The 24,196-nt window shown below is 45.7% G+C and overlaps 2 protein-coding genes across 2 annotated transcripts; both read right to left on the bottom strand.

The window, feature by feature from the left end:
• Positions 1 to 1,049: 1,049 nt before the first annotated feature.
• tpcn3 (two pore segment channel 3) lies at positions 1,050 to 15,995 on the bottom strand. The gene is made up of 20 exons (XM_084560624.1): positions 15,503 to 15,995; positions 14,521 to 14,603; positions 14,189 to 14,303; positions 13,767 to 13,895; positions 12,911 to 13,027; positions 12,323 to 12,441; positions 11,517 to 11,618; positions 10,075 to 10,201; positions 9,575 to 9,782; positions 8,587 to 8,731; positions 8,323 to 8,508; positions 7,413 to 7,442; positions 5,948 to 6,012; positions 5,673 to 5,760; positions 4,992 to 5,061; positions 4,032 to 4,239; positions 3,862 to 3,952; positions 2,564 to 2,677; positions 2,060 to 2,175; positions 1,050 to 1,976 (listed from the first exon to the last, which is right to left on the bottom strand). The coding sequence occupies exons 1-20, from the start codon at positions 15,605 to 15,607 to the stop codon at positions 1,846 to 1,848; spliced, it is 2,349 nt and encodes a 782-aa protein (XP_084416750.1). The 5' UTR covers positions 15,608 to 15,995; the 3' UTR covers positions 1,050 to 1,845.
• Positions 15,996 to 17,702: 1,707 nt separating this feature from the next.
• On the bottom strand, positions 17,703 to 22,785 carry pgap4 (post-GPI attachment to proteins GalNAc transferase 4). The gene is made up of 2 exons (XM_084560522.1): positions 22,727 to 22,785; positions 17,703 to 21,397 (listed from the first exon to the last, which is right to left on the bottom strand). The coding sequence occupies exon 2, from the start codon at positions 21,170 to 21,172 to the stop codon at positions 19,982 to 19,984; it is 1,191 nt and encodes a 396-aa protein (XP_084416648.1). The 5' UTR covers positions 21,173 to 21,397; positions 22,727 to 22,785; the 3' UTR covers positions 17,703 to 19,981.
• Between the last annotated feature and the right edge of the window lie 1,411 nt (positions 22,786 to 24,196).

Here is a 24,196-nt window from a genome sequence, read left to right as displayed (position 1 = left end):
TTTGGAGTGTGCAGGTCACTGCTCAGGACCTTCTTCTACCATCCTGTATGCAGTGGTCTGCTGGAGCAGTGGGAGCTCATAGAGGGACAGGAAGAGACTGAACAAGCTGGTCAGACGGGCCGGCTCTGTCCTGGACTGCTCTCTGGACTCCATGGAGGAGGAGGGTGAGAGGAGGATGTTAGCCAAGCTGACATCAATCATGGACAACCCCTCTCACCCACTGCATCAGACTGTTTCAGACCTAAGCAGCTCCTTCAGCAGCAGACTGCTGCATCCACACTGCAAGAAGGAACGCTACCACAGGTCCTTCATTCCAGCTGCCATCAGGCTGAACAACACCAGCCTGAGACAATAAGAAATGTACTTTGCACAAATAAATCTGCCTTTTTGCACAAACCACTACCTCACCAACTCAAAATGTCTTTCTCAAAGCACATTAAGCAATTATTTATTTGTAAAGTTTATTCCACCACCACACTGTACATACAGAATGTCTTATATTTTCTAGTGATTTCTCCTCCCTATATTTTCTCAGAGTATGGTCATTCTTTTGTATATTTTTTGATATATATTTTTTAAATTTTTGTATTTGTGTTTTTTTGATAACCCTTTCCCTGTTCAAAGTCGTCACTGTCTTTCTGTATATATTTTTTTTTTGCCAAATTCTGTGCTACTGGAACAAGGAAATTTCCCACACATGGGATTAAATAAAAGTCTTATGTCTTATATCTTATGTTAAATAAACCAGATTAAAAGTCACATTAGGAGCCCGGTCCTCCTGCTCTGCTGTCTGGTTCCCCCTCTGACTGACTGACGTCTGTTAAAAGCCTCATTAGTCATCAACAGTCAGATTAGATAAAGACTTTCTAAGCTACAAACTGTGTCTGAGTTATGCATCCAAGCTTTTAGGATATTCAGTATTATTCATTATCTAAGTTTAGTGTTTATTAGTTTCATACTCAAACTGTCCTCCTGTATATTTTTATTTTATTTATTTGTAAAGTTTTATTATAAAGGATTTTTAGACCCACTTTAATATGTTTTAGTTAATAATAAAAAAGGAACTTTATTTGAACGGCTTTTCATTTCTGTCTTTAAAGTTGTGCATCAACATAAAAGTGAAATGAAATGAATGAACCGTGAACTATTTATAGAAACCAACATAAAGCAGCAGCAGCAGCAGCGTCTCTTCTGTCACTACACATGGATGAATGAATGTCTTTAGACTTTATCTGTGGCTCTGGATGTTTCCACTCATAAATCAATCAGTCGACTGCTCTTTGGTTCCTAATATGGATTAAAACCATCTCATACATTTATTAAAACCAAAATACTAAAATGCTGAGAGACGTCGACTACATGAGACAAACTGGAGCTCTGACATGTACCTGAGAAAAGCTTTTATAGAACCAGTATAAATACTAAAATGTCATGTTGATATACATGTAAATGTACACAGTAGATTATATTCAAATAACATACGTTGAACAAAATACACTTATTTTATTTTACATGTGCTCCTCCTGTTACTGCCGTCACAAACTAGATCAGCTGAAATATATTTGAATGATTCTTAATTATGGTAAAAATTGAACAAACGTCAGTGAAAATATTCTTTATGTGAAAATACAGATTATTTTTGTGTGTTTCACAAAAGCTCAGAACAAAAAATATAAAAATATAATAATACTGGATCCAGCCTTTACACTGATAAACATTAGAGTCCCACATTTCTGTCCACGTCAAATTATACTGAGTGTAAAACTATTTATCCCTTCGTAGATCTACATCTATAGATATCTATATATCTATATCTATATATACTGAATGTGTGGACATGAATCTCTATGCAGAGCTAAATGTTGGGTTGGCAAAGCTCCCGTTCTGAGCTTCAGGATCGTCATTCTCAGCAAAATCCTCGGGGTGGAGATCGGCCTCAAACATTCGCTGTAACAGAGCGTCCACCGTCCGATACCCTGAGACGACACCAGCACAGACACAGACAGTCAACACGCGTTCATTTCAGCCTCGTATCAGCACAGCTCATCCTTCATCTTACTTTTAGAAGCGATTTTAAACATCAGAGACGGAAGGTTTGCTGCAGGAGGTTGTCCTGCTCCCAGGTCATTGTCTATGGTTTCCATGGCGTTCACCAAGTTGTCCTCCAGCTTCTCCCTGGTAGAGAAAGAAAAACAGAGACATGAACACAGCAGCATCCAAACCTACAGACGTGTCTCACGTTCACTAGAGAAAATAAAATGAATAAATGACGTGACACCTCCGTCCTGTACTCTCACCTGCAGGACGCTAGAAATAACTGACTGGCTTCATCTGAGCCACGGATCATTTACAGTAAATACAGAGACTGGATGTGAAACAGAGAAGAAGGATTTATGACCTGTGTCCTGATTTACAAATCAGAGTTTAGACGACTTCCCTCCCTACCTAACCTCTAAAGGTGGTAGAGTCCTGTAAACCAGGTGTACACTGCTTCTCAGTATAATGTCTGTATACACTAGGGGTATACTCTATATAGGGGTCAGGGGTCGTCACGGCAACGTACTGCGCCACAGCCAGCTCCAGCTCCTCAATCTTCTTCTCCAGTGACGTCTGCAGGTCAGATTTATCCACAGAGTACTCCACGAAGAACGCCTCCAGGACGAAGGCCACAAAAATACTGAAAGACAAGAGGACGGGACACGTCACCACCATGGAAATACAGGACTGGGACCAGGACCAGGACCAGGACCAGGGCCAGGGCCAGAGCCAGGGCCAGGACCAGGGCCAGGGCCAGGACCAGGACCAGGACCGGGACCAGGACCGGGACCAGGACCAGGACCGGGACCGGGACCGGGACCGGGACCGGGACCAGAGCCAGGGCCACGACCAGGACCAGGGCCAGGGCCAGGACCAGGGCCAGGGCCAGGGCCAGAGTCAGGACCAGGGCCAGGGCCAGGACCAGGGCCAGGGCCAGGGCCAGAGCCAGGACCAGGGCCAGGGCCAGGGCCAGGGCCAGGGCCAGAGCCAGGACCAGAGCCAGGGCCACGACCAGGGCCAGGGCCACGACCAGGGCCAGGGCCACGACCAGGACCAGGACCAGGACCAGGGCCAGGACCAGGACCAGGGCCAGGACCAGAGCCAGGGCCACGACCAGGGCCAGGGCCAGGGCCAGGGCCAGAGCCAGGGCCAGGGCCAGGACCAGGACCAGGACCAGGGCCAAGGCCAGGGCCAGGACCAGGACCAGGGCCAGGGCCAGAGCCAGGACCAGGGCCAGGACCAGGACCAGGGCCAGGGCCAGGGCCAGGGCCACAACCGGGACCAGGACCAGGACCGGGACCGGGACCAGGACCAGGACCGGGACCGGGACCGGGACCGGGACCGGGACCAGGACCGGGACCGGGACCGGGACCAGGACCAGAGCCAGGGCCACGACCAGGACCAGGGCCAGGACCAGGACCAGGGCCAGGGCCAGGGCCAGAGCCAGGACCAGGGCCAGGGCCAGGGCCAGGACCAGGGCCAGGGCCAGGGCCAGGGCCAGGGCCAGGGCCAGGGCCAGAGCCAGGACCAGGGCCAGGGCCAGAGCCAGGACCAGGGCCAGGGCCACGACCAGGACCAGGGCCAGGACCAGGACCAGGGCCAGGGCCAGGGCCAGGACCAGGGCCAGGGCCAGGGCCAGGGCCAGGGCCACGACCAGGACCAGGACCAGGGCCAGGGCCAGGGCCAGGGCCAGGATCGGGACCAGGATCGGGACCGGGACCAGGACCGGGACCGGGACCAGGGCCAGGGCCAGGACCAGGGCCAGGACCAGGGCCAGGGCCAGGGCCAGGGCCAGGGCCAGGACCAGGGCACTGTTATTCTTACTTGATGATTATGATGACGACAGTGATGTGGAACAGGACAAAGAAGATCCTGGCTGACACGTGGGTGACGGTGATGAAGCCGGTGCTGAGCAGTGGACTGACATTAAGGATTCAATGCGATCAAAGAAACCACTCCTACATTCAGGAATTAAAGCTGGAGGTAAAGGATATCATGCCACTGGTTGACCACAGTCAGCTCCACCAGCAGGATGAAGGAGGACACCACATTGTTGAAGTTGTTTTTGCAGTAGTTGAGTTTGGCGAAGTCGGTTTCTTTCAGCAGAGGGTTTCCACAGTAGGCCTTGTCTGGGCCGCTGGAGTCCTTTATTTTGTTCTTGAAGAGCTCCATCCCCACCATGGCAAAGATGTAGTACACCACCTGAAGAGGAGGAGAATGATGGTCAGCTAACTCCGGTTTACAGGGACGGATGGTGTGATGGTCCACCACGTCTCATCTAACCTTCTAACTGACACCATTCACTGTTCTCATTAGAATAAACTTAGAGCTGACTAGAGCTGACTAGAGCCGAGTAGAGCCGAGTAGAGCTGACTAGAGCCGAGTAGAGCTGACTAGAGCTGACTAGAGCTGACTAGAGCCGAGTAGAGCTGAGTAGAGCCGAGTAGAGCTGACTAGAGCTGACTAGAGCTGAGTAGAGCTGACTAGAGCTGACTAGAGCCGAGTAGAGCTGACTAGAGCTGACTAGAGCCGAGTAGAGCCGAGTAGAGCTGACTAGAGCTGACTAGAGCCGACTAGAGCCGAGTAGAGCTGACTAGAGCTGACTAGAGCCGAGTAGAGCTGACTAGAGCTGACTAGAGCTGAGTAGAGCCGACTAGAGCTGAGTAGAGCTGAGTAGAGCTGACTAGAGCTGACTAGAGCCGACTAGAGCCTCCGTCAGGTCATAACTCTGTTGATGACTTTAACACACTGCTGCTGCTGCTGCTGCTGCTGCTGCTGAGCTAATTATCAACTGTTAGCGTGCTAACACGTGACACTGAGATGGTAAACATTATATACAGTGTACATGTTAGCACTGTGAGCATGTTAGCATGCTAGCATTTACCTCAACAGGTCTGCTGTGTCTAACGGGGCCACACAGAGCCTCTGGTCTGGATGTGGTTAATGGAACTTACAATGATGAGCTGTCCAAAGGTGAGGATCGCTGGTCCAATCCTGATCAGGGTGTTGATGATCGTACGAAACCTGACAACACAGAACAGTAGAGTATTCACTGAGCCTGTTGAGGTTCTCAGTCACCCCCCGAAAACAACAAGATCTGGATCAAGAGCAACTGGACTGTAGAGTCTCTGGAAGAGGTTTCATCTAAGTCCTCAGTTCTAAAGAACAGGTGGAACATCTGTGGGTGTAGCTCATCAGAAACGGACATGACTAGACATACACTACAGGTGCTGCTGGTGTCTTCACCTTCCTACAGTTTCCTTGGCAGCAGCTGAAGTCGAACCAGAAACCGACCAGATATTTACAGGTAGTTGGAGGAAACTTGTTTTATTTCCTCTGCTATCGACCAGAAAACTTCCTGGAGCTCCATGTTCCTCCACCAGAGCTTTAGAACTGATCAGCTACGTGGATGAAACCTCTTCCAGAGACTCTACTGTCCAGCTGCCTCATCTTCATTCATTAACATCTATGTAGGAATATTTCAGTGAGTGTGTGATGACACGTGGAAAGAGTTCTTCCATCCAGGAATCACACTGTTGCTATGGTTACCACGGATACCATGAGCACAGATTGAACTCTTTCACCACGTCTGAGGTCGACGAATGTGTTCCGGCAGTGATAAAAGAATTAGAAACCTTTTGATGCTGTCCACCACCCGGATCAGTCTGAGGACTCGGAGGATGAAGACAATGTCCAGGATCTGGCGGCTGGTGTAACCGCTCACTAGAACAGGACGGGAAACAGACGTTATATGTGCTGTCCATTTATGTCTGGATAAATACAACCACACTGACAGACTGCAGCAGCAACTAACAATAACTAGGATCAGTATCTGTTGACCTGTAGATGCCACCAACTAGACAAACCCTCTGCTGTTCAGTTTAAAGGCTGACAGTGAAGCCGTCCTTACATGACTCCATGGTTGAGTTGACAATGGTGGCAATAAGAGCAGAGATGACGATGATGGTGTCAAACCTGGAGACAGAAAACAAGCATTAGAAAAAACACATTGATTGATTGATTGAAGTGTTTATTTCGAATATGCAAACCAAAATAAAAAGAAAAGTAAGGCAAAACTTTTAAACATAGAAATACATATTTGAAAAGGAGTGAGAAGAAGAATAACTTATAAACTCCCACCCCTTCTCTTTAAATAATGAATGACAATACCAAGCTTCCTTGCAACTAGTTTAGATATGCCTGATACTTCCAGATAAATAAAATATATTCCTGACTTGAATTACAAGCACATTCAAGTTTTCAACAGCAACGATGCTGAAAGCAAAACCGCAAACCCGTCGATGCCCAGGAGTCGATCTGAGGTCACCTACGACTGAGAAACACCACGGTGTATTAACAGAACTGGATTCTGACGACACTACAAGATCATGTACATGGTCTGCAGTACATGGTACATGGTACATGGTGGTCAAGTGTTTTCCATCTGAGTGAAACCAGGATCCAGTTCTAATAATCCTCCATGACGCTGCAGCAGCACTGCTCACCAGCAGCGGCCAAACAACTGGAGAAGAAAAGCTAAAATGCAAATGAAAAGTACGTCAGCAGTCGCAGCGTAAGACTAGCTGGACTCAGTGGCCACTTTATTAGGCACACCTTTATAATCCAATCCAATCCAAAAGATGCCTTCAATGATCACCCTTCACAATAAAAGCACTTTCATGAAGATCAACTAAATGATGGCGTATGGTTGTCAGATCAGATGCTGATTTGTGTGCAGTTATTCTGAGGGTATGAGTCACAGAGTTAAGGTTGATTCATGGTTGATGGGGTGAGTTTGTGTTGGATTACAGGAATTAAACCAGTCTGGAGGAGGCATCTAGTCCTCTACCATACCAACAGCACATCATGTAAAGGTGAAGCTCTGCCTGGTTGAAAAAGAGCAACCAAGGCAGAGGTCACCACGGGACGCTAATAAATCTGAAAACCACGTCCCGTTCTCTTTTTTAAAGCAGAGGTACACATGTCCTGTTGCTCCACATAGTTTCTACAGCTTCAAACCTCTGCAGCACCACACTGGAGCCCTGTCAGTCTGGAGGCCTGATCACTAGATCATATGTGAACACAGAAAGCTGTTCTGTTGGATTGCATTGAATGGTACAGGTGTACATAATAAAGTGACCACTTCAGTGCAGCACCAGGAGGAGCAGGGGGGCGTCCTGAAGCTAAAGCAAGACACTGAAGGGTTCTATTCATGTTAAACTACAGTAAACTGAGCTCCCTCCTTCAGGAGCAGCTTTATTCCACAATACCAAAGAAATAAACCATTAAAAATATGAAACAGTCACGCTCAGCAGCGCTCTGAGGCGAACGAAGCAGCTGATAAACATAAAGGAAGTGGAACACGTGTCACATACCTTGTATTTATAATCTGGGATGAAGACAAACTGTGTGAAACGGATGCAGGTTTTACATTTGTTAATATGTATAAATGATTTCTAATGTTAGTTTAACACAATTTATCTGAATTAAATTCTTCCCAGTGACATGAAACAATCTCCAGAAGCAGGTCACAGACGTCCAGGCAGAGCAGGAGCTACGTGACTGGTGGATCAATGAAGGACTAGATCATCCTATCAAGAGTTTAGACTAGAACACTCAACTTTATGAATAGCTTACAATTAGACAATAAGGTTTGCCTGTCTATTGGTTCTATTGGTTCTATTGGTTCTATTATATAATAATCCTGGTTTGGTGTATATATTATCCTATATTTTATGTGTACAGATTCAGATTTATTTGTATTTTTATCTTATTTTATTTTATTTTATTTTATTTCACTTATTTAAGCCGCTTCTGTACCAGAGAGAAAAGTTGCGGGAGTCAAATTCCTTGTATGTGTACATACTTGGCCATTAAAGCTGATTCTGATTCTGATTCTGATTAGTTGTGGAGTCCCGGCTCGTAGCATCTGTCACACATCATCTCATGAGTGTCTCATTTTTATAGGACCAACAAGTTTACGATGACTAGATGTGGATCCATCTGTTTAAGAGCAGTCACCATCTAAAATAAATAAAAACCAAAGGGCTTTATTCTGAGCAGTCCACTGTGTGTTGTGGTCTTTGATAGCCACCGACCCTCGTGTATGTAGGTCTGCAGGTTTGTCACTGGATCATCTAATAAATCTGTATGCTGTGACAGTCTCATGTCTCATCTCACCCACATGACCTCCTGGTGCCTGGAGACCATGGAAACCATCAGCAGTGGTCATGTAAAGCATGTGAAATGAAGAGAAGGTGGTGTAGACCTTCATCTCATCCTCACCAGTTCCAGAAGCTGTGTCTGGAGAAGAAAGCTCTGGGCTCGAACACGTAGAGCTTCAGCAGGATCTCCAGCAGATAGAGAGAAAGGAAAACCCACTCTGAGTAAGTGATCATGGGAATCTTCTCGTCCAGACCGATGAACACAGCGTTGACCAGGATGATCAGGTCGTAGGCGATCACAAAGGCCCTGGAAACAAGAAGACAGGAGTCAGAGAACTTCTCACTCATTCTCTTTAACACTTTATTTTAACGCTGTTTATCTCACCGGTGCTGCACCAGGCGGCAGAGGAGGCGGCTGGGAGCAGACTGGTAGAAGTTGGGACATAAACCTAGAAGGGGGTGGGGTCTGGACTTGAGCGTAATGACCTCGATGTTCAGGAGGTCGGCCAGCTGCACGAACGCCACCTTACCTGTAAATCAACCACCCGAGATCACGTGAAAAAAATAAATATCATACCTATTCACAACTTCAGTGTCTCTAACTGGTATGGCAGAGAGTTATCAGACAGAACCACAGACTGGCAGCGTACCTGGTTCCATGTTAGTAAAAGAACCAGGTTAATTCATTTAATAAAAGGAACAGTGTAGTAGTTGGTGGCATAGAAAGAGAAAAACAGACTCAGCTTTAACCTACATCTGGCTACTTCTAAAGGGAACTCAGTGATGAAGCATTTTGACTTCCTCCATGAGGAGTCTGAACATGAGTGACTCAGCGATGGTCGGACAGTGAAGCCTCAGTAAAGAGGAACAGACTTTACATCTTAAACATGCACAGCTCCTCACACTGGGAGGTTTTAAATAGCCAACATGAACACAGAGAATAATGCTGACGGGGTTTCACATGTTGACATGTTACTTTGAAAGTGGAAAGAAAAATGGCAAGATGCATTTAAACCATAGTCTGTATATAAATATGGACAACACGTCTCCTCTTCCTCTCATTGGTCAAACTGACTCTATGTTCCCGGGGATACGGGCGGCGCCATCTTGTGAGTTTGGATCCAGTGTCTGATCAGTACGGTCTGAGGGCGGAGCCACGTGGAGCCGTGATATTGATGCCCCACCCACACTTCCTCCAGACTCACTCATGTTTTAGTTTCATTAACACTACGCTCTGCTCTACCTCCACCTGTTACAAGGAGACGTTGGATTCCACGGGACCACTTACAAACAAACAAATAACACTTGAACATGCATCGTGTGTCAGGTATGACCTATGACCTGCACATCAGACATGTTTGAGTGTGACCCACCGATGTAGCCCTGGTTCTTGTCATCTGAGACGCTCCACAGCAGCTCTCTGTGAGCACTGCTGATGTTGGGTTGGACCAGTCGGACCAGCTGGTTCCAGTTGGCCTGGGTCACCACCAGCTCAGCGCCCTCATCCTTCTTCTCTTGCAAAACAGCGAAGGCTCGCACCATCTTGTGCCTTTTGGTCCTCACCAGCTGCCGTACCTCCTCCTGTTGGACAAGAGGACAGGGTTTAATAAAAACAAAGAACTTCAGACGCTCTGGAGGACGCAGGGGGGTCATCCTGTAATTTGGAACGGCAGAATACATGATGACGGCTGTGAAATGCATTCTGGGATATGTGGCTCTATTACGTCCACACAGGTGACAGGCGTCTGTCCTGTCCTCAATAGAATAGGACAGACGCTCCCTGGTTATCTGTGACACACTTGGTTCAGGTGTCAGGTGTTAACACATGATGTTTCATGTATTCACTGTACTCCAGTCATAACTGAGTCTGTACCTTCAGGTATTTCTTGTAGCTGTTGTAAACGACGGCCAAGAAGACGGACATGAAGATGTACGTGTTGACCAGGATATACAAGATGAAGAAGATGGCGAAGAAGAAGCTGGCGTTGTACGCTGGCATCCTAAGATGACAGATAAACAGACCAGTAAACCACTTGATCAGATGTTCCTCCCTCTGTTACTGTGGTTTGAGGGTTACATGAAACAGCTTTATCTAAAAGACAACATAATGTAATGAATACCACATGGGAACACGTGTTGAAGCTCATACATTAAGAAAAGAGAAGACACATTTTAACAACACTAACTTCCTCTTCTCTATCAGGAAGTCAGTGACTTTTTGTACTCTACCAATCTAGCATGAATTGTGAAATGATATAGTTTTTATTTTTATCTGCAAAAAGGACGGTAGCTCAGAGCATCAGCCTCCAGCAGTCTGGGCCTAGAGCAGCCTGGGCCTAGAGCAGCCTGGGCCTCCAGCAGCCTGGGCCTAGAGCAGCCTGGGCCTCCAGCAGCCTGGGCCTAGAGCAGCCTGGGCCTCCAGCAGTCTGGGCCTAGAGCAGCCTGGGCCTAGAGCAGCCTGGGCCTAGAGCAGCCTGGGCCTCCAGCAGCCTGGGCCTAGAGCAGCCTGGGCCTAGAGCAGCCTGGGCCAAGAGCAGCCTGGGCCTCCAGCAGCCTGGGCCTCCAGCAGCCTGGGCCTAGAGCAGCCTGGGCCTCCAGCAGCCTGGGCCTCCAGCAGCCTGGGCCTAGAGCAGCCTGGGCCTCCAGCAGCCTGGGCCTAGAGCAGCCTGGGCCTCCAGCAGCCTGGGCCTCCAGCAGCCTGGGCCAAGAGCAGCCTGGGCCTCCAGCAGCCTGGGCCTAGAGCAGCCTGGGCCTAGAGCAGCCTGGGCCTAGAGCAGCCTGGGCCTCCAGCAGCCTGGGCCTCCAGCAGCCTGGGCCTAGAGCAGCCTGGGCCTCCAGCCGCCTGGGCCTCCAGCAGCCTGGGCCTAGAGCAGCCTGGGCCAAGAGCAGCCTGGGCCAAGAGCAGCCTGGGCCTAGAGCAGCCTGGGCCTAGAGCAGCCTGGGCCTCCAGCAGCCTGGGCCTAGAGCAGCCTGGGCCTCCAGCAGTCTGGGCCTAGAGCAGCCTGGGCCTAGAGCAGCCTGGGCCTCCAGCAGCCTGGGCCTAGAGCAGCCTGGGCCTCCAGCAGCCTGGGCCTCCAGCAGCCTGGGCCTCCAGCAGCCTGGGCCTCCAGCAGCCTGGGCCTAACAATAAGATCTTGATCCCATCTGATGTTTTTAAAAGCTAAAGCCTGTAGATTTTTTTAAATGTTTAGATTTTTGTCCTCTGACCAGGACGGGACTAGAAACAGCTGCAGTCCTGACACCACATGTCTGGTTGATCCACCAAACAAACCAGGACGTCCACAGTGCTGGGTTTAAAGGAAGGACTGGTCTTACATGACGTCAGGGCTGTTGGCTGTGGTGACAAGGACATACAGGTCGAAGACGATGTCCAGGTACTGATTGAAGTAGGGATGTCCATTTATAGTTTTCAGGCCTCTGCAGAGAAATGTGAAAAATAAATGATCTTATTCTCAACAAACAAAAGCAAATTAAGTCCAATCAAAAGAGAGAAAAGATTCTGAGGAGCAGACGTATTTTCATTCAGATATCAATGTTTTATATTTATATTTTATGCACACACATATTCTGAGGCCTGCAAATACTTTTACACGACAGATTTGGCAACTTGAGTTTTTAATTTGAGATGCTTTCAAAGCATTTAACACTGTGGACTTGGTACAAAGAACCAGTCCTGGTGCATCTTCTGAATAATTCAAGTGATTTCACAATAATGTAGTGAAGGACGGCAGGTTGTAGACGTCACACACACGTTATAGATTAAACTCTGGGTTGATTCTATTCTACATTTATATACGAGTGGAGCATTTCTAACAACTGAGGCATGAGCTTGTGGTAAAGCTAAAGGTTTGTCATGACTGTGAACATACAGCCGATATGTTAACACAGAGCTGTGTCCTGCTCTGTTCTCTCTGGAGGATTAGTACTGTAAATACAAACATTAAGCCCAGAAACCTTTAGGAGGGCTTCAGCCCTGACTAGCCTGGCAGAGAATGTATGGGTCAGGCTTAGGGTCAATGTATGGGGCTTAAAGGAGCTACATTCACATTTCAGACTAAATGAGTTTGTGTGTCCAGGAGACAGTTAGACAGTCACCACTCATCAGGGGTCAGCCGTCTCACCGTTTGCTCAGCAGCTTGAGGGCCATGAGGGAGAAGATGAGGACGCTGAACATGAAGAGCAGGAAGACGTTGAAGATCTGAGGAAGAGCGTTCCGGATGCTCCTGAACGCTCGGCGGAGCTGAACACAAACAAACACACGGTCAGTGTTTACAGTGGTGGTCCCGGGGGGCGCTATCACCACAGCCTCATCCACACACTAATGATGCCTTCCTCAGCTCACAAAGTTAAACATTTACATGATGAGCATTTAAACATCAGAGCTACAGAACAGGGTGTTCATACAGTCAGTAAATACTTTGACATCAACATCAGAAGAAGAAATGAAAATCATCCAGTCACTAATTAAAGCAGTGAATCCACCTGAAGCCCTCTGAGGTCCTGCAGACGCTGACACACATTTAAAGCTTCACATTATTTTCCTTTAACTTGGCAGAAAGCCTCTCACTATGCACCGTCAGGACCAGGACGGTTAACGTTACTGAAGCCACGGCCGCTGACCAGGGATCCAGGGGCTGAGGAAGCTGAGGAAGCTGAGGAAGGTGAGGAGGGTGAGGAGGGTGAGGAGGGTGAGGAGGGTGAGCCGTTACCTGGCGTCCCTCCGTGATGTTGACCAGCAGTAGAGGACGCAGGACTCTGGACCAGCGGACGCCGTAACAGTCTGCAGCCTTCAGCGCTCCGTAGATGATCATGTCAGTCAGAGTGAGCTGCACGACACAGACCAACAGTTAGGAAAGTTCTTCTTGTTGTTTAGAGAACATGGAACAGTGACCAGACACATTTGTTCTTGGGGTGGAGAGTCAGGGTGAAGTGTTAAATATCACCCTTTGGTTCCTACTAGTATTAAAAGACTGAGGTGTGCAGGGGGGGCTCCCACAGACCAGTATGATGGTGACTGTACATAGACCTGATGCTGCCGTCATTCATCCAGGATGAATATGTCCACCAGAGCGTCATAGAACCACATTCACTAGATGAGAATAAACTGGTTGATTTAAAGCTGGATTAGTTCAACCAGGATCAGAGCTCCACTCTCAGGCTCCTCTAAAATAAATCTAATGAAACTAATAACCAGCAACAAGCATCTGTGCTTATTAGAGGCCAGTAAATAAACATCTGAACGTGTTCAGCAGGAACCGTTCATGTCATTCATGTGATTACGAGCCTCAGAGTCACTGAGTGACCAGGAAGCCTCTCGGCTCTAAAAGTGCTGATGAGGCAACATCTCCGGCTAAAGGTTGTTTCACAACAACAGACAGAAAGACTTCTCAGCACATTCAGTGCAACGACAGGAACTCTGCTCAGCACACTGCAGCTATTCCAGCTCTCACACGAGGAACTCATCAGACACCAGGACAGAATCAGTCATGTTTAATGTATGGACTTCATATATGGATGGAGGACATAAGCCCCTCCCACCACCCGGAGTCAGGTGAGGTCTCCTACCACCACGGTGACGATGATGCAGATGTTCTTGGGGTCCTTCCAGAACTTGTCCCGAGGAATCACCTTGGCATAGTGAACGAGTCGAAGAGTGAAGACGAGCAGACAGAGCAGCTCCACCAGCATGGTGGCCTGAGAACAACAATAACAACATCAACCACAGCAAACAGCCCAGAAACCAGAACCCTGACCCAGGAACCCAAACCGGGGAACAGTAATGACACACACGTCAGTCTGCTCAGAGTATAAACACTGTTAACGGTGACTGTACAGGAGTCATATGGTGCAGACGTCTATATCGGCCTCTGATGACGATGATTCAAGGTCCCTAGTCCCATATTCAGTCTGCACCGTTGACCTACTGTACTGCTGTAGTGTTTGTCCTGCAGTGAATAGTGAAGCATGAGGACAGAGGACCATCTCACCCATGTGGGCAGAGAGAAAAGAGCCGGCTCCTCGAAGATGGCCAGGGAGAGATCGACCAGGATGAAGAAGTAAAGGAAAACCTTAGCGAGCCAGTGGTTGTAGAGCAGATAGAGTCTGAAACACACACAGGACGTATGTGACTGTATGTGACACCCACCACCTCCTCACTGTACACCACAGGACACTACAGTTCATGGTAGTTCAATATGATCAACGGTTCATTTTTAACGGTGCATGTTGCACTAACAGGTCCAGACTTACAGCATAAACAACATGAGAGTATTCTAGAACGTTAACAAGTGAAGACTGAACTAAGACGTGAAGTTCTGACCTGACGGCCTCAGGCGATGTGTCAAAGTAGATGTTTCTGTTGTACTGAGCGTCCGACACATAGATGGCTGCCAGCTCGAAATCCTGGAGAGAGAATCAGAGCGAAGCGTTTAGAAGGTGATGACGTCTGTGATGAAGAGAAGCTCAGAGCTCTGAGAGAATCTGACGCAGCAGACGAGGAGATGAAACGGTCCTCGTGTCCCGTCCACACCATCACAGCTGATTCTCCAACCACACAAACAGCTGTTCTCCATAAACAAACACCTGGTCCCGTCATCAGACTGCTGACCTCCACGGCTTCAACTAATGACGGACATCTCTTCTCTGTCCTTAGCTCAACCATTCAACCATGGATTAATAACACGGACTGTTCTATATTTATATACGTGTGTGTGTGTGTGTGTGTGTGTGTGTGTGTGTGTGTGTTTTATAAGAGTTGTTTGTGACTGACCTGCCTGTAAATAAAGTGTACATACAAGACAGTGATGGGCTGTCACTTAGACGAAGCTAAACTATAAAACACGTTGGTTGCTCTACAGCTCTACAGAGTCTCATTGTTTAGATTCTGCAACTTTACTGTGAAATACTGAAAATGATTAATGAGTAGAAATGAATGAGAAGATGCATCTAGACGTGAGACAGGTCCAACCAGAAGATACACAAACCTACAGGTAAACTCTGTTTATATCTGTGATAGTATGAGAAGCCAACGCTCTGTAGATGGATCTGAAAAGGATGAAACGACACGTTGAACATTCACTGGTTGTGTTCTGAAGCCAGATGTTGACTCACGCGTTAAAGAGTCTTCACTGACTCTTTAACGCGTTTATGACGCTAAAGGACAAGAGTCCATCAGTTTACTGCTGTCACACACTGTCCTGGGACCTTCCACTGACAGAAAAACACACGCATCAGCTGTGTTAACGTGTGTGTGTGTGTGTGTGTGTGTGTGTGTGTGTGTGTGTGTGCAGACAGACTCCCACCTCTTTGGTCTTTGCAGGATTCGCTCCGTTCGGAATTCCTTTTCCTTTTCCTGCAGACTCATCAGGAATGTTTTCACTGTTTTCACTCTTCTCTGGCTCCGACATCTCAGCGACCACTGAAACCTAAAACTTCTCCTAAAACTTGTTTGAACGCAAAGAGAGGATTCTGCAAACTGTTGAGTCGAGCTTCAGGTTGTCTGATGTGGTCGATGGTTTTTATTCCCGGTAGATTTTAAAGCGTCACCACAGACCGTCCATGTCCCAGGACACACATCACAGCTTCTCCTCTCTGTTGAACATAAACGGGAACAGAAGGAACTCCATCTCTGCTCTGACTCTGACTCTGACTCTGACTCTCAGCTGAACTGGTCTGGTCTGATCTGATCTGCAGCTTGTCCTGCTCTAATAAACCAGGACCTGTGCTGCGTTCAAAGGCTGGCGGAAATATGGAGGGAGCAACAGCGACAGTGACGTGGTATCAGGAAACTAAGCCCATAATAATATTAATAATAATAATGAACCTGTACCCGGCTGGCCTTAGGCAGATGGGTCCCTCCATATGAGCTGGTTCTGGTTCTGGTTCTGCTCGAGGTTTCTTCCTGTTAAAAGGGAGTTTTTCCTGCCACCGTTGCCTTCAGGCTGCTCTGGGGGTTTCAGGCCGGGTTTTTGTAAAGCGTCTTGAGACGATTTGTATTGTTATTGACGCTATATAAATAAAATGGAATTGAATTGAATTGAACAGTAACTGGCCACCTTTAATCTGAACATAAGTAATATCAACATGAATGAGAAAGAATCAGAGAAAATAAACAAGTAAGAACAATTAAAGAAATGCATCAACTCACACGTGTATTAAATAAAACACTTAACTATTGTGTATTTAGTCAGTCAGGAACATGACCATATATAGACTATATATATATATATATATATATATATATATATATATATATATATATATAACCGTCACACCCACAGAATCAGTTTTATCTACATCATCTACACGAAATACTTTAAAATGTTGATTTTAAAAATGAGTGAAAGCCTCTCGGTGTTGTCTAATTATTATTCTTTATTTCATTTATTATCTAGTTTCTATAAACAGACCACGGGTTCAATCAGCGGGACACGTTGGTGTCAGGTGATGTCTGTACGTCCGACAGTATTCGTAGCCAGTGAACGCAGCAGAGAGCGACATGTGACTCACTGCAGAAGGATAACGGAAACGAGGAAACGGAAAGAAAAGACTTTCATTAAAAACGGTGTGTTCAGTTTATTTTTAGGAGAAATGTTGAAATAAAAAGGACGTTCATCTATCTATCTATCTATCTGTCTAGATGGATAGATAGATAGATAGATAGATATTTATTCCAAGGGAAACTCTCCAACAACCAACAAACTTCAACCTCAGAGATTTATTTTATTTCAAACGTAGAAAACTGTGAAAAAGGTGCAAACAAGACGTGTTCAGATTTTCAATCAGCTCAAAATGGGAAGAAAGAAGATCTCAGACATGTTGTAGTTTCTGATCTCATGTGTGCATTGCTTTTACTGGTTGATATTTCACCATCACATCATTATTGTTATCTTTGCTGGAGCATTTAGACACAAGAATCAGTTTAGACTTAAAAACTAAAATCAAACCAAAGCAGAAAAACCGACACACCTTGAACTAAACACAGCGTCAGGAATAGTTCATCATTTAAATAAAATACATACATGTCAGAAATAAAACCCAAATCAAACCACAACCAAACTAATTATCAACAGTTTTATTTATTTTAGGAAGTTTTAGTGTTTTAAATCAAAATGTAAAATCTTTTAAGGCAGTTTTATGATTCATCGATGTTTTTCATCAAACACTAGGATTCTTTTATTTGATATTTCTCTATTTATTTTATAAAATAAAGTTTTACTTAGTTATGTTGTATGTTCTATAATATTCTTTTAATAAAGTGCCAGTTAAAGAAAACAGGCCTGAAATAATAAATTACAGCCTTTGTTCTGGAGCTGCCAAAGAGTAGAAATAAAGTTCAGGGTTAGGTTCATGATAAAGATAAATACCACCAATAAAGACACATGTAGTGTAGAAATATAAGATCATTATTAGAGCTAAAGAGACTGACGACTGATATGTTTCCTCACTGATGAACACGGTGCGTCCCCCCACCCCACCCCACCCCACCCTCCACAAGACCTTTACAGGGTGACAGATGAGTAACAGCAGGTCTGAGCATTACTTTACAGCAACATGATTGGTGATTGGTCAGAGGGCTGCTGGTATGTGGATTTAGTTGTTTTCTGTATGCTAAGCTAAGCTAACTAGCAGCATGCTGCAGCCTCATACGATCATATGATAACGGTTCAGACATGAAGGCGGTTTAAAGTTGAACATCTGACCAGACGCCATATGATGTTAAACACAACAGGAAGTAGCGTACCCCTCAGAGTTAAAGGTTCGTTCTCTCTACAATCATTTCTGTTCTTAATTTGGTCGTTTGATCTTTTTGAGCTCCAGTATTTTAACTTCCTGGTTTTTCCACAGGATCAGACTGAACAGCTCTCATAGGCCGGTTGGTTTTATTTTGGCAGCTACTTCCTGTAATTCCTACAGTTTAAAGTCATTTAATGATTATATCCCACGTGTACAAAGTTAATGCACAGTTCTGAGACCAATCAAGAAGATCCTGTGATGGATTAAAAGGCACATTCAGTGAATCAGAGTGGTCAGTGAGATGCTAACATGAAACAGACATTTCCCTTCATCACTTTAGTATTTAGAGTATTTCACAGGAACAGGGGAACCTAATTCAAGTGTTACGTGTCTCATGTATTTAGACGGTACGTCTCCAAAAACCCCACCAAGCCCAGTCGTCTTTGCTCCAGCTTGTTTTCCAACTAAAAAGCAGATAAAACACTTTCCAGCAGAGTGTTGTTGTGTTTTCTGATATGAACATTAACATGTTAGCAGCATGGAGTCAGAACGGGGCAGTAATTCATCTACAGTGTCAGACTGATCCTTGAAACCTGCCATGCTCCAGTCAGGAGGTTTGTCTGAGTCACTGCTCTGAGGTGTAGCACAGCTCTGATCAGCTGATCATGTCCTAATGCTCTACTGTAATCTACTGTAAGGTGTCTACTGTCCTCAGAGAGTCAGAAAGACATATCGGCATCTTTTGAGAGTTTAACTTCTGCAAAGGGTGTGTTCAGTAATTTAACATCACTCTAAGACCTGACGACAAATTATTATAATACTTAGCAACCCAAGAAGATAAAGAAGGCGGACTCCTCCTGAACAAGTCACACAGAGACAGAGAGAGAGCACTACTAGACCTCTAAAAGAATCATTATTAAAAACACTCAGAAGATTATCACTAACTCACTTTAAACACTTTTAGCTGAACTGTTCTCAGACACATCGATGTCTGCGCTCGGTCAAAGATCAGCTGTTAGGACGAGATATGAGAGCTTGATAAAATGCTCTTAAAAAGGTCTCAGTGTGTAAACAGTGGTCCTTTCATAGCGTTGTAATTTTATCATTAAATGAAGAATCAGATTCTGATGTGAGGGAGGAAACGATCCATCAGTAGAGAAGTCTTCAGCTGAGCAGCAAAGCTGAAAGTCACTCCAACTAAAAGAAGAAGACGTCCAGCATGATGATGTCAGGTCTGGTCCCTCAGGACGCTCAGGACATGGCTCAATGAGAAAAAGGTTTCTGTGATTTGGTGATGAAGGTGTTAAGTCCTGTCCACATAAATAAAACTATTCTGCTTCCCTTTGTTCCTGAACCAGTCGACATTTAACAACTCGTTCTTCTGTCTTCCACTGAGCGCCGTAGGAATGACTGTAAACACCTTTAATGCGGTTCCACCACCTCCTAAGGCCAGGTATCGCTACCGACTTCCTCAATTAGTTCGATTCCAAATCAATATCATTTCATTTAGAGATATTTCTGTTTCAAAACAATTTAACTAAACTAAAACTAATGTTGTCGTTGGTTCCAGAGGTTTGTGCTACCTCCTCAATCTTCTCTCTCTCCTCTTTGTTTTTATCTAGCTCTTCTCTGCCGTCAGACTTTTTAAATCCAATTATCTTCCAGTCCTGGAGCTTCTGTCATGTCTTGGATCTACCTCACCTGGACAAATCTCTATCTGTCGTAGAGAACCACTCTTGCAAGGCTGCAGCAAAATTTCTAACAGGAAGAGGATTTTATGAATAGAGATATCAGATCTAACAAATCAAGACTGATTCAAATCTGACAATCCATTTTCTTTAAACCGAGCCCTGCATCTTTTGAAGTCATTGTTAAAGACCATCACTCAGATAGAGGAGAGAAAACCACGTCTGAAACTACTCCTGTCAATGTCCAAACCCAGAGTGACACATTCATACATCTGAGAATGTGACACAGAAGATAAAAGTAGAGCCAAGTGAGGAGGAACCTGATTAAGACTGGGTCCCCGTCTCCTCCTGGTCCTGTCAGAGGAGTTTGGGCCTGGATGGGTTGGCCCTGACTGAGGAGTAGGCCCCTATGTGTGTGATGAGGTTGGGTTCCACGCTGTGAGATCGTTCTCCAGGAACTGTCCTAGCCATCTGATACAGAACCATGTCTTTGGCGTTCCCCTTGATGCAGAACGACCCATCCAGATACTCAGCTACCCTGAGGGAGGCATTGCCGGGGAAGAGCATGGCTGGGGTGCAGCACTCTGTGGCCGGGGAAACTGCATAGAGCTGTGGGGAGAGCCTCCGCACCTCCAGGAGGTAGTGGCGCCCAAACAGCTCAGCTGCAGCCATGAAGTAGATGGTAAAGAAGAGGAGGTGGCTAGTGGACAGTGTGAAGGAGAAAGAGCAGGGGTTCCAGTACGGGAAGGTGAGGAGGAGGGCCGCTGCGCCGACCAACCCAAGCCCCACCCACTCCAGGATGCGGTACGGCTCGGGGTTCCAGTAGCGCTGCAGCCGTTCGGGGTGATACAGCTTGATGTAAAGGGTGTGGAGGGCAAAGCGACGGGACAGGAGGTCCTTAACCACTCTGAAAAAGTCCCGTCTGGGCAAAGCGTCATCCTCCAGGACCACCATGTTCCTGGGCTTCACCAGCTCCCATCCCTTACGGAGACAAAAGACGTAATCCCTCTTCTCCTTCTCAAAGGTGTTGATTCGTTCCCAGTTCCGCTGCTGATCCTGAGGGGAACGCCTGATTACCCTAAAATAGGACTCCAGCATCTTGGCATCCTGGTTTTCCTGGGGGTCGCTTTCCACGTCGCAGATCAGCACCTCTGCACACCGGCCCTTCCCACATTCTCCCACAATGCTGCTCAGCTGGCGCATCACCTGGAGCAGGTAGTGGAAGTCCCGCCCCTCGTTCCGCCTGGCTGTCACCACGGTGACCAGCAGCTCTGGATTCTGGGCAACGTCTCTGAATTTGGACGACGCTGACGGGGTAGAGCTCTGCCAGAAGTTGAGGGCGTCCTGACCTCGCGCTCGGCTTTCCTTCAGGACCTCCTCGCTCATGGAGTCCAGGTACATGGACTTGATGAAGTAATAGGAGTAGAGCAGCCGATGGCAGCACAGAGGAAGAACAACACAGAATGTGATGACGGACAGGGCGAGGGCCTGAGAGACGGGGCTGGACCATCGCAGGTACTGACTGAACAACACTTTATATCGAGGCATTAGTGAAGCAGAACCACAAAGACACAAACTGGCTTCAGACAGAGGAGGCCTGCTCCGGAGGGCTCAGTCAACATTTAGATGTCCCACAGGACAGACCAAACCAGTGAGACGGGACGACTCCACTGTGAACAGATAGCTCTGTGGAAAACGAGTCAGCTGTTGGCACTTGTTTGTCTTGTAAACAGAGAGGGAGAGTTTCAGCATCGTCTGCTTCTCCTCCAGCGTCTATAGAACGAGACAAGAAGAGTTTTTATTATTATTATTATCATTATTATTATCAGTGGGTACAGTCAGAAACGCTGGTTCTGGTCTGTGGAGTTATATTAGTTTGTATATTCTATAAGTTATGAACAAGCCAGAACACAAACGAGGGCTGAGTTAAAAGAACAACAACAACATTAGTTTTTGAAACTCAGAATCAAATGAATTCAAGGAGCTATCATTTATAAAGCGCTGGCTTTATAAATGATAAATAATATCTGTGTTATTCATCCCTGTCCTCTTACAGCTCTTTGAATGTTGACTCATGAGAACAAGCTGCATGTTTTATGACCGCGGAACAATTTCATCAAAATTCACAGCACGAGACGTCTGATGACCAGGTCAGACACTTATCATTATCATTATCATTATTATCATTATCATTATCATTATTATCATTATCATTATTTCATCTCCACCAGGACTTCTAATGAACTTTAGTGAAAGAACGTCAGAAGGAGTTTAGAGATGATTAGAGCTCCAACAATCAGATGAATACAGAAACAGTTTTTATCGTGAAAGCATCGTTTCTGATTCCTGCTCCTCAGATTCATGACATTAATTAACCCTGAACACATATGACAATTTAATGTTTTTATATTCTGTTGTGTTGATTTCCACATAAAACAAGACGTGTAAAGAGCTCATCCTGGAACCTGATATTTGTTTTAATATTTAACAGAGAATATATTTAACAGTTAATGACAATAAGACCGTGTTCATGTTGTACTTGGCTGTGGTGAATGTGCACTAAACTACAAACAGTCTGAATTTATTCCTAATCTTCATCTGAACCAACAGTCTGTTAGTTCTGACACCACGTTAGGAGAATATTCAGCACACTGGGTCATACATGTAGATTCTACTAACTAAACTGTAAAGTTACTGGTTTAAATATTTAACTTTTAAGATATTTCTTCCACAGCGGGACAGTGACTTCGCTAGACCAGGTCCAGCTCCAGACCGGGTTTCTGTCCATGTGACATGGACCATGTCCTCTTGCGTCCACAGGGTAGACCTAATGGCAGCATACAGACAGATACGGACACCCCCCTGGAACCAGAACCTCGCTGTGTCTGAACCGGAACATCTGGATGGTCTCGTTCTCTTTGTCGCGCTCAGTTTATTTTTTTATTTTTGTTCTGTCGCTTCCGGGGAGCGCAGGCTGTAAGCTCGCAACCAAAGATCACCGTTTACCGGTAGATGAGCTGTCGGTAGGTGAGAGGAGGCTGAGGTGAAACGTGACGGACCACAGGTGAGTGTTGAGGACAAATAAAAGAAAGCAGGACTCACCTTTAGTTGTGGAGCTGCTGCTGCTGGTGTGTGTGGGCCGCTGCCATGTCCACAGCTACCCTCCCTCTACGACGGTAGTAGACCTGCACCCACATACCGAGGTACCGTAATACCGAGAGAACAGGCGCACAGCGGGAACAATGCTGCTCCTGACCAGGAGGTGGCGCCAGCGGACCTGAGAAACGTCCCTGTGGTACAAAGACAGCCATCACCAGCCATAGACATATGTCCATGTCCCCAGCAGGATGCAGCCTGACACGGACAACCCCCCACCCCCGACCCCACCCCATCCCATAGCAATGACACTCCTCGATGGCAGCAGCCATCCCCAGCAGGAAAAACACTTTAGGAACAACTAAAAAAAACATGAAGAACAGCACAAGGTGTTGACCTGGCCTCCAAATTCACTAGATCCCAAACTGATCAAGTATCTGTGGGATGATCCACAGAGGCCCCCCCCCCCCCCCCCCCCCCAAAGACCCCCCACTAACACAACAGGACACCCTCAGAAGGGCTATGTCCATTCTCTGATGATGATATGGAATATATAGGGAGTGTATATGGAATATATAGGGAGTATATATGGAGTGTATATGAAGTATATATGGAGTATATATGGAGTATATATGGAGTATTTACGGAGTATATATGGAGTATTTAGGGAGTATATATGCAGTGTATTTGGAGTATATACGGAGTATATATAAGAAAAAATAATAAGAAAAACCTTTATTAGTCCCGCAATGGGGAAATTGCAGACAGGGTAGTAGTCCGTATGGGGATATATATGGAGTATATATGGAGTATATATGGAGTATATATTAAGTATATATGGAGTATATATTAAGTATATATGGAGTATATATGGAGTATATATTAAGTATATATGGAGTATATATGGAGTATATATTAAGTATATATGGAGTATATATGGAGTATATATTAAGTATATATGGAGTATATATTAAGTATATATGGAGTATATATGGAGTATATATTAAGTATATATGGAGTATATATGGAGTATATATGGAGTATATATTAAGTATATATGGAGTATATATTAAGTATATATGGAGTATATATGGAGTATATATTAAGTATATATGGAGTATATATGGAGTATATATTAAGTATATATGGAGTATATATGGAGTATATATTAAGTATATATGGAGTATATATTAAGTATATATGGAGTATATATGGAGTATATATTAAGTATATATGGAGTATATATGGAGTATATATGGAGTATATATGGAGCAACCACCAAAACATTTCATGAACATTTATTCACCTTCTATTTTTCATTTCACAGGTTTCTTCAAGGATCCTTTAGACTCCTCCATGGATCCTGTTACATGATTCATTTAAATGATGCCTTTAACTGAACTCATGTACACACATCTAGACCTGTTGACCTGGACCTGTTGACCTGGACCTGTTGACCTGGACCTATTGACCTGG

Source organism: Chelon labrosus (genome assembly GCF_963514085.1).
Source record: "Chelon labrosus genome assembly, chromosome: 2".
Classification (NCBI taxonomy): domain Eukaryota; kingdom Metazoa; phylum Chordata; class Actinopteri; order Mugiliformes; family Mugilidae; genus Chelon; species Chelon labrosus.
The sequence above is the reverse complement of the archived record's forward strand: the minus strand, read 5'-3'. Positions and strand labels throughout refer to the sequence as shown.